This window comes from Bidens hawaiensis, unplaced genomic scaffold, assembly GCF_021521415.1.
Source record: "Bidens hawaiensis isolate Kalapana, Puna unplaced genomic scaffold, B.hawaiensis_p1.1 tig00004269_1, whole genome shotgun sequence".
Classification (NCBI taxonomy): Eukaryota; Viridiplantae; Streptophyta; class Magnoliopsida; order Asterales; family Asteraceae; genus Bidens; species Bidens hawaiensis.
Genome location: NW_027491256.1, coordinates 894942 through 905130, shown reverse-complemented (window position 1 = coordinate 905130; position 10189 = coordinate 894942). Strand labels below are relative to the sequence as shown.

The 10189-nt window shown below is 34.0% G+C and overlaps 1 protein-coding gene across 1 annotated transcript; it reads left to right on the top strand.

The window, feature by feature from the left end:
* Positions 1 to 333: 333 nt before the first annotated feature.
* On the top strand, positions 334 to 9431 carry LOC143625968 (kinesin-like protein KIN-UC). The gene is made up of 23 exons (XM_077096178.1): positions 334 to 426; positions 578 to 770; positions 1939 to 2039; positions 2137 to 2259; positions 2399 to 2584; positions 2692 to 2913; positions 2991 to 3132; positions 3205 to 3354; positions 3475 to 3563; positions 4225 to 4437; positions 4541 to 4675; positions 4761 to 4895; positions 4982 to 5161; positions 5241 to 5420; positions 5516 to 5641; positions 6371 to 6499; positions 6582 to 6717; positions 6817 to 6909; positions 6984 to 7109; positions 7205 to 7330; positions 7608 to 7751; positions 7850 to 7975; positions 9236 to 9431. The coding sequence occupies exons 1-23, from the start codon at positions 352 to 354 to the stop codon at positions 9379 to 9381; spliced, it is 3276 nt and encodes a 1091-aa protein (XP_076952293.1). The 5' UTR covers positions 334 to 351; the 3' UTR covers positions 9382 to 9431.
* The last annotated feature ends 758 nt before the right edge of the window (positions 9432 to 10189 follow it).

Sequence of the window (10189 nt, the reverse complement as noted above, 5' to 3'; positions counted from 1 at the left end):
TCCACGGGTAATTGGTCAAAACAATTTTTGCAAATGTTGTATATAAAAAAATCAAATTTGTAAATTTGAGATTTTAGACTTCTTATTGTTTATACTATATATTTTATCTTTTTTTTACCTATAATTCTGTTCATTTCTTTTAGATAATGAATCTTTTATTTTTATTATTTGACAAATCACGTGTAATACACGGGTTCAAAAGCTAGTTTTTTAATATATTCGTAAAAAACAAAACGTAAATAATGTAAACATGTGAAGTTGATATATGGATAGATAGATAGCTTGTAGGTTGTACTGATATTTACTGTTGCGATGACCACGTCAGATCATCCATCAATAATACAACGACAAATGGACCCCCACACCGGAATAACACACACAACCACCACCACCACCACCGTTCATAAGGCCGGCCGGACTTTCAACGTACGCTCTCTTTCTCTCTCTTATATTATTAATTTGTTGTTTATGCTTGTGCACACTGTTATCATCGTGCCGGCCTCTACTCTCTATAACTAACATACATGTATGCATGTATACATATAATTATATATATGTATTAACTTTTTCTCTCTAGGTTTCTGAAGAATTAATGGCTTCCGTTGCCAAAATGCCGAACAATGCTGCTAACAACAATAAGCAGCACGTTACTCCGCCACATTCTTCTAAAACTGCTGCCGCTGTCTCCGTACGCTCCAAAACGCCGTCGTCTAGACGCTCTCTTACGCCTAATTCTCGTTCGTACACTCGCCACAATGACGATGATGCAGGTACGTAAGCCGTACTTCCTGTTTATTAATAATTTATAATACTCATTCGCGCTTAAACTAATTATTAATTAGCCTCTAATTGTGTGATTAGTTAGTTAATTATTTGTGTTTATAAATGTAATGGATGTTATAGTTTAGGTTGATGAAATTGTATTAGATCCAACTTTTGATTAGTGTACATGTATAATTAATACCTATTTGCTCCAAAACGTCGTCCGTCTAGACTCTCTGTTACGCCTGATTCTCGGTCGCACACTCACATAGTTTCTGGTTATTAGTACTCATAATTAGCCTCTGATTGTGCGATTAGTTAGTTAGTTATTCGTGTTTATGAATGTATTAGATGCTGTAGTTTAGGTTGATGAATTTGTATTAGATCAAACTTTTGATTAACGTATATGTATAATAATTTTTTAGGCGCATTTGTAATTATTTAGAGCTCAATTAGTATACTAATTCGCGTCTATTTGTCTGATTACTTATTTATTCGTGTTTATAAATGTATTGATTGCTATAGTTTAGGTTGATGAAGTTGTATTAGGCCAGACTTTTGATTAATGTATATGTATAACTAGTTAATACCTATTTGCAGCAAATTTGAATGAGTTGACATTGATCAGGTGCATTTGTGAATTGTTAGAGCTTGTAACAGAAAAATGTTAATTGAAATGAATAGGAAGGTTAAGTAAGGTGGATTAATGTTCTATGGAGAATTGAAGCTAATGATTACTTGATTAGTGATTTTCCACTTTCCTGAAAAGAGGGATGCAATTTGACTTTTTAGGTCAACTCAACTTGTTTTTAACTTCAAACATGATATACAGTTTCCTTTTCATTTTCACTTAATAGATTTGAGAAATTCTAACAGACTTTACAAATTATAAACTCATATGCCTTTGTATTACAATTTCATGTGTATATGCCTCATACATTCGAACTATGTCTCATTGACTAATATGTTGTTAAATCTGAAACAAAATTGAAGTTCATTTATAACACATTTAGCTTAAAAGTTATGACTTAACTTCTCTAATTGAACGGAAATAGTAGTCTAATAGGGAAAAACATCATTTTAGAGTGGTTGATCAAATGAGTTATGAGAATACGCGTATAACTTGTGGTTTGTAGATAATAATATCTGAGGGTAATGAATTTGTTTTGGCTACAGAATCTGGAAGAGTTAGAGTTGCTATTAGACTGAGACCAAAAAACACAGAGGAGATTCTATCGGATGCAGATTTTTTTGATTGTGTAGAACCTCAACCCGAGGTGAGCACAATATATAATTTACAAGAATATAATATAACTCACATGCTAATCAGAATTGTTTTTAACATCTTACATAATTGAAATCTTCTACCTGCAGCTTAAGAAGCTGAAACTGAAGAAAAATAATTGGAGTTCTGATTCTTATAGATTTGATGAAGTATTTACAGAATCCGCTTCACAAAAACGAGTCTATGAGGCAGTAGCAAAACCTGTAGTCGAGGTATATTGTACAATACTTTTAATACTATATACATATCATATGAGTTATACTGTTCGCGATGTTTTTAAATAAAATTATGACTTAGGATATCGAGGTTTTGGATGATTAGTCACTAAAGTTCTTGATTTGATCTATGCAGGGTGTGTTAAATGGATATAATGGAACAATTATGGCATATGGTCAAACAGGAACCGGAAAAACTTATACACTTGGAAAGTTGGGCAAAGATGATACATCCGAGAGAGGAATTATGGTTAGGGCTTTGGAGGAAATCATTTCAGGTGCATCTTCAGCTTCTGATAGTATTGAAATCTCCTATCTGCAGGTATTATCGAGATCTAATCATTTTGTTTTACTCACATGCCAATTTCATTAATAAGTAACTGCAAAAGTTTTTTCAAAGAATTGATGCGCACTCGATTGTTGTAACAGATTTACATGGAATCTGTTCAAGACTTGCTTGCACCAGAAAAAGTCAACATTCCAATAGTTGAGGATCCAAAGAATGGGGAAGTGTCGGTACCTGGTGCAGCAGTGGTCAACATTCAAAATGTTGACCAATTTTTGAATGTATTGCAGATTGGAGAAGCAAATCGCCATGCAGCAAACACAAAAATGAACACTGAATCATCTCGTAGCCATGCAATTCTTATGGTACGCGTTAATAACAAACTTGCAACCAATGCTTAGCGCCTTAACACACATAAATTTATTTTGTTTATATCCAACAGGTATCTCTCAGAAGATTTGTTAATGATAGAGAAGAAAACGACACATCAAGTGTGTTAGTTGGTGGCCGTGTGATACCAACTGTTCGAAAAAGCAAACTACTTATAGTCGATCTCGCAGGTTCTGAGCGTCTAGACAAATCTGGTATGTTGCATCATTATAATGTTGAGTATTAACTTTATACAATAAGTAATCAAATGATTACACACTTTGCAGGAAGTGAAGGTCACTTGGTTGAAGAGACAAAATTTATCAATCTCTCTCTTACTTCCCTTGGTAAATGTATAAATGCATTGGCCGAAAATAGTCCTCATATACCTACAAGAGATTCTAAGCTAACAAGATTGCTTCGTGACTCGTTTGGAGGTAAATAGGCATATTTTGCTTTTACTTACTCAAATACATGTTTGAATAGGTATTATAAACATGTGTTTTATTTTAAATTGTGTATTTACTTTTTGCAACTGAATTTGTTAAACCAAACAGGCTCTGCAAGGACCTCTTTGATAGTTACAATAGGTCCGTCTTCTCGACATCATGCAGAAACCGCAAGCACCATAATGTTTGGGCAACGAGTAAGTTGTATTATATTTACTTATTAACGGATCAACTTGTGTTATGTTTTATCTCAAACAGGTCAAGTTGGTTAAATTAGGTTATAAAGGAACATTTCAATTGTCAAATGAATTAAACTGGTCAACCGTGCTGAAAGCCAACCAAAGTCTAGTTCTAATTTATAAAACCTCTTAAAGTTCTATTCAAAAATTTAGATTGTTATTGTGATAATATTGTTTTTGGAACTATACTTAACATACTTATTATGTATAATATTATATAGTGAACAAAAAAGTGTTTACACCCACCCCTAGCCTGTTTTAACCCAAAAATGTTTAATCCATCGCCCTACTCTCACACACACAAGTTGAAGTGCTTAAATTCGAAAAATGACAGTTTCACCTTTTTTTAGCTAAGAGTAACTTATACAGTATAAGGATTATAAATTAAATTCAGCCCATAAAGCAGTTGCAAAAGTACTTTAATAATAAGAGTTCAGTATTCAAATATTGTTAGATAAAAAAAAGTTAGTTTTAGACTCCAAACATGTTAGAAACTGAGAACCACAGTTACCGCACTTGTTAGTTGTCACTTTTCAAAGTTAGACCCAAACCTGTATTTTTTGTACACTGGGACCATTTATGCAACTAACTTTCTTCTTAATACTTACTGCTTGAGCAGGCCATGAAAGTGGTAAATTATGTAAAACTGAAAGAAGAATTTGATTACGAGAGCTTGTGTCGTCAACTCGAGAATCAAATTGATGTACTCACAAAGGAGGTAGATAGGCAACAAAAATCAAAAGATGACAACACATTTAGATTAGAAAATAATCTCAAAGAATGTCAAAATAGCTTTGAAGAAACAAAAAGGTCCTTAATTGCAAGGTGTGAGGTACATTTCTTTCTCTCTTTCTGGTTTTCCTTATTAATATTATTACACTAAAGTTGACTTTTGACGTATTTGAGCTCTATGTTTGTTTCACACTTTGACTCAGTTGCTAGAGATGGATAAATCTCAATTGGAGTTAAAACTGAAAGATATTATCAACGACTTGAATTCCCAGAAAAATCATAATGATCTTGTTTGCAAGGAAGTTGAACGTCTAGAAACAAGCTCAAAGTATTGTGAGGTAATCAAAATATGAGCTGCAAGCCAGAAAGTTTGACTTTCCTTCTATACGAAATTTCAAGTTTGACCTTGGCTTTGACTTGCAGTCACTAGAAAAGGATAAGTCCAGACTGGAATCAGAAATCAAAGACGTGTTGGAAGAATTAGAATATCAGAAGAATCAAAACAATTTATTGCATGATGAGATTGCACGTTTGGAACTTGGTCTTGAACATAACAAGGTGTTTGAAATAACAATTTGCTCTCTGTAATATTGTTGTATAATAAAAAGCATAATTACTCATACTATTCTCTTGGATGCTTGTAGCAATATGAGGTTGAAACATCAACATACAAGAAAGTACTTGCGGACACAACACAAATGTATGAGAAGAAAATAACAGAGTTAATGTCACAGTTAGAAGATGAACGAGAACACTCAAACAGTGTAGAAAAACAATTAACTTCAATGGAAAGTCTACTGAGTCAACATGAAAAGTCAATGGAGGTTTGCAATTAATTTCCTTCATTGCAAAAGAACTTATTCAATGTGTTTATATGATAACTTTGTTTTTATCTTTTAATAGCAATATCAAATTGAACGCGCTACATACCAGAAGGCACTGGCAGAAACCACACAGATGTATGAGCAGAAAAATAGTGAGCTGGTAAGAAAACTGGCGGATGAGCATGCCAGGTGTACTGGTTTAGAAGAAGAGGTGATTTTACTTAAGCAGGCTTCAACCGATCATCAAAGTTCATTGCTAGTAAGTTGTGGGTGCACATGAGTAACTAAAAGTTACCTTAATGTTTTTGTAGAACAAAATTTATTTAATTGCCATTAAATGTCATCTGCTTGCAGGTTGAAGGAAAGAAGGAGATTGATGATCTGAAAATGAAACTACAAGAAATGACTCGGCTGCATGAAACAACTCGAGATGAACTTCAATCAGTGAAAATAGAACATAAAAAACTGTCATCCGAGAAGGTAACTTGAATGTGATGATTATCTTAACTATGATAACGCAATGTTTATATACAAAATGACTAAGAGAAGAATAAAAGTGTCCTAGGCTCAACCTAGAGGTGTGAATTTCTGAATTGACATGAACACAACAAGGAATATGCAGGTTTGGGTTTAGTATAAACGTGTTCGTGTCAACCTGGCGGGTTCGCTTGTTGACCCGTTTACCCCATTTATATTGTATTTTTAAAATGTATTTTATGTCATAAATTAAATTGGTTGGGTATATTAGGCCAAATATTGTATTATAAAAGAGAAATTAAGTAAACTAACATAAGATTTTATTACTAAAATGTAATTGTGTTATATACATTTGTACCTTTTTTTTTGTTTTTTGTGAAAGTGCTGTTTTATTGTTTTAATACTTTTAATACATGATAAGATGATAACAAAAAAAGTTCGTGTTAAACAGGTCGTGTGCGTATCAATGTGTGAAAACTTGCGTCATGTTTGGGTTTAAATTGTCTGACACAACTTTGGGTTAATGTCGGGTTGGGCCCGCTACCCACGAACATGGAAAGTTTAGCACCCCTCGGTCAACCAACCTAGCCCGGACCACTTCGACCTTTACTAAACTATTGCTCATTTTTACTCATTACCCGATCCGGCCATCTTGCCACCTGTACCAATGTTGAGTTGTTGACCATAGTTTACTCACGACACCATTAACGTTTAAATAATGAATGTCCACAGACTAGACTAAGTGATGAACTTCAGTCTGTAAAAGAAGCCCTTTCACTTGGAGAAAAGCGAAGAAAGTCGGTTGAAAAAGAGTTAATTAGTATTAAAAATGCAGTACCCGAAAGCGAGGACGATTTTGAGGTACCGTACACAATGCGGTTTCAATAATTAGTATTATTTTTACATCAAATATTTTGGAAATTTCATGTTTAAGTTGTCATAGGATAAGAGACCATCCATGAAAGAAAACATTGCACGAGGATCAAAAACAGGCGCCCCATTGGGACTACATAATTCAAATAAATCAAGGGAGGTGAACACTTTTCAAAGAACCACTATAGCTAAAATATGTGAAGAAGGCAAGTTTTTCATAAAAATTGTTCTAGGATATAATGATTTATAAACCATAATACCATATTATTCTCTAGATTAAAGTTTAATTTGTTTAATATCTACAGTTGGATTACAAAAGATATTGACACTATTGCAATCTAGTGATTTAGATGTTCAAACACATGCTGTGAAAGTCGTGGCAAACCTTGCGGCTGAAGGTACATTTATACTTTAGAACATAGATGATTTTTATTAATGAAATCCTGTTTTAAATATATGTATAATTTTACAGATATTAATCAAGAAAAGATTGTGCAAGAAGGTGGTCTAGATGCACTGCTCATATTACTGAGAACTTCTCAAAATACAACACTACTTAGAGTTGCTTCTGGAGCCATTGCGAATCTTGCAATGAATGGTATTATATTTTGCAAAATATATACAAATCATAGTTGATATTATGCATTTTACATGCTGATTAGTTTATTATTCAACAATTATATTTTTGTGCAGAACCAAATCAAGCCTTGATTATGGGTAAAGGAGGTGCTGCTTTATTAGCACACACGACTTCAAAAACAGACGATCCTCAAACTCTCAGAATGGTAGCAGGAGCCATTGCAAATTTATGTGGAAATGGTAAGCTTTTGGTCAAACGGGTTGGGTCATAATCAAAACAAGCCGGGTCAGGTTTTTACCCATTTTTCCATAAATAACTAACGCTTTAATTATGTTTAGAGAAACAATATTACTACAATTTAATCTAAATCTCTGAATAAAACAGTTTTATAGGTTACATATTCAAACAGACTTTGGTCGACTTTCAACCCGTACCAACCCGTTTGACTTGTTTCCCTTCACCTCTATTTGATACTAATAAAATATTAATATATTTTTTTGGTATTTACAATATCAGAGAAGTTGCATTTGCTGCTGATTGAACAAGGAGGCATTAAAGCACTTTTGGGCATGGTTAGATCCGGAAATAATGATGTCATCGCTCAGGTTGCTAGGGGAATTGCAAATTTCGCCAAATGCGAATCTCGAGCAATAACTCAAGGTTTTATTTTTATAAATTTATTTATATTATTTTTCCTTTTATCATAAATTATTATACAGTAAACTAAAAATTATCTTTGATGGTTTTAAACTATGAAGGACACAAGAAAGGTCGTTCTCTTCTAATGGATGGTGTTCTTTCATGGCTGCTCGCAAACTCGAATACTGCTTCGATATCAACCCGACGTCACATTGAACTTGCTCTTTGCCATTTAGCACAAAATGGTATACATTTTTTATTTTATATATTTTTCACTTTTATTAGATTAGAGTTAAGTGCCATTTTAGTACCTGTGGTTTATTCAATTACGCAACTTTAGTACTGTTTTTGAATCTATTGCAAATGGCTACTTCACATTTATAAAACCTGCCATTTTAATACTTTTTTCTAACACCGTTTATTTTAGTCCGTTAAGTCAGGGGTAACTTAGTAATTTTCATTTTATTTTTTGTTTCTCATTTCTTTTAATTATTTCCCCCTTTAAAATTTCATTTTCATCTCTATCTAAACCCTACATCAAAACTTCAATCGTTCATCTTCCTACACCCCCTCCATTTCCAGCGTCACCCACCACCACCTACCGACCACAGCCACCTGCCATATAATCCGAAGAACAACAAAATGTTCATCTTGCGTGCCAGAGCTCAAACTCCTCCTCTCCGCCCTTCTCATATTCTACTCCCTCATTACACTCTTTTAGATACAACGATTGTAGGCCGGAACTTGCTCCGCCGCCGTCGCATAACTTAAACTCTCTTCACCGCCTGTGATTCCATATCGTCGCTACCTTCCATGCTCTCTGTTGTTACGCCGGCCACCACAGCGGGACTACATATTCGATCCCTACTCTCTCGGCGACCACGGAGATCTAACTCATATCCCTACTCTCAACATTCTCAATTATTAACTTTATTTGTGATGTCAGCAGTTGTTTTTTATAAATAAACAAGCATATTAATTTGCTAAAAACTAATTCTCAAATGTCTATTTCTACATTTTGACTTTGAATCTAATTCAAATGATATGATTATTGATACATACTTTGAACTCACCCGAAAACTTCAAGAACAAGATATCATTAACTTCTTTTGTAGAAATTCAGATAATTCGTTTCAATATCCAAATCCAAATTTAGGCTTTTGATCGATGGAGGATGAAGAGCTGTAATCGATGGATTGATGTTATGAGATGGGGATTTAGGTATACAGGATATAAAGGGGGAAATCATTTAAAATAAATTAAATAGCAAATTTACTAAATTACCCCTGACTTAACGGACAAAAATAGACAGTGTTAGAAAAAAGTACTAAAATGGCAAATCTTATAAATGTGAAGTAGCCATTTGTAATAAATTCAAAATCAGTATTAAAGTTGCGTAATTAAACAAACCACAGGTACTAAAATGACACTTAACTCTAGATCCTATATAAATAAGACCCTTTAAATAGAGTCTAATATGTTGTAACTTTGCTACTGATATTCAGAGGAGAACACTAAGGATTTCATGACTAGTGGAGGAGTTAACCAACTTTCAAAAATATCAGTTGAATCTAGCAGAGAAGATATTCGTGACTTGGCGAAGAAGATACTGAGGTTGAACAAGTCTTTTAAAGCAGTTTTGCAGCAATAATCTGTAATGATGTTATCAACTCTATCATGTATAATCCTTAACATGATGTATAGATCAAATCTTTAGAAATTATAGCCTTACGCAGTTAGTTGCTGTACAAGTAATGTAACATTTCGACTCAAGCTTTGGTAGAAAACTTAGTTTGACCGGGTAAAATTCTAGCAAATATTGTAGAAATTGAATAGAAAACAATAACAGATGGTTATATCTTTCAAGAAGTTTGGGGACATAACTTATAGCCTGCAGGCTATGAAAATGTAGTTAAGAATGGAATCATCTTAGGGCGAGCGTGTTCCCACACCACTACAGTTGAGGTGTTTTCTCCTTTATGTGGCTTGCACGTATTTGTGGCGACGTCATTTCCATTCTATCCCACCAAAAGCAGCCGCTAATCACATTCTTTTTCTGTTTTTCGCTTTATTAATAATCAGTCACATTCATCATTCCATAGTCTTTGTATTTTTTTGTAATTTAGTTAAATAACTACTTTAATTAGTATGATGGAGTGAAATCACCGCGCACCTAAATGGGAAAAGCCCCACCATTTACGTGGTTGTGACATGACAATGAAAAAAAGGCTGTTTAAAGCTTACCACTTCGGATGCATACAACCTCAAACGGGTCAAATGGGATAGAGGCTGCGGAATGGGATGTGAATGGTCTAAGGTGGCAAAGACGTGGTACAGATGTTTATATATAGTGACCACCATTGCCTACTGGATTTTGTTGCTGGTCTTGTTGCCAAAACGAAGTTGTGGAAGCCGAGGCGACCTCATGGTACGTAGTATACTAGGAACATAAATCTCAA

What these genes read in the sequence shown, in the direction of transcription:
- LOC143625968 (XM_077096178.1), top strand. Translation starts at nt 352, where the DNA reads ATGGACCCCCACACCGGAATAACACACACAACCACCACCACCACCACC. An exon ending in AACATGAAAAGTCAATGGAG is followed by an intron (nt 5,162 to 5,240) that starts GTTTGCAATTAA and finishes ATCTTTTAATAG; the next exon opens with CAATATCAAATTGAACGCGC. An exon ending in AAAGCGAGGACGATTTTGAG is followed by an intron (nt 6,500 to 6,581) that starts GTACCGTACACA and finishes AAGTTGTCATAG; the next exon opens with GATAAGAGACCATCCATGAA.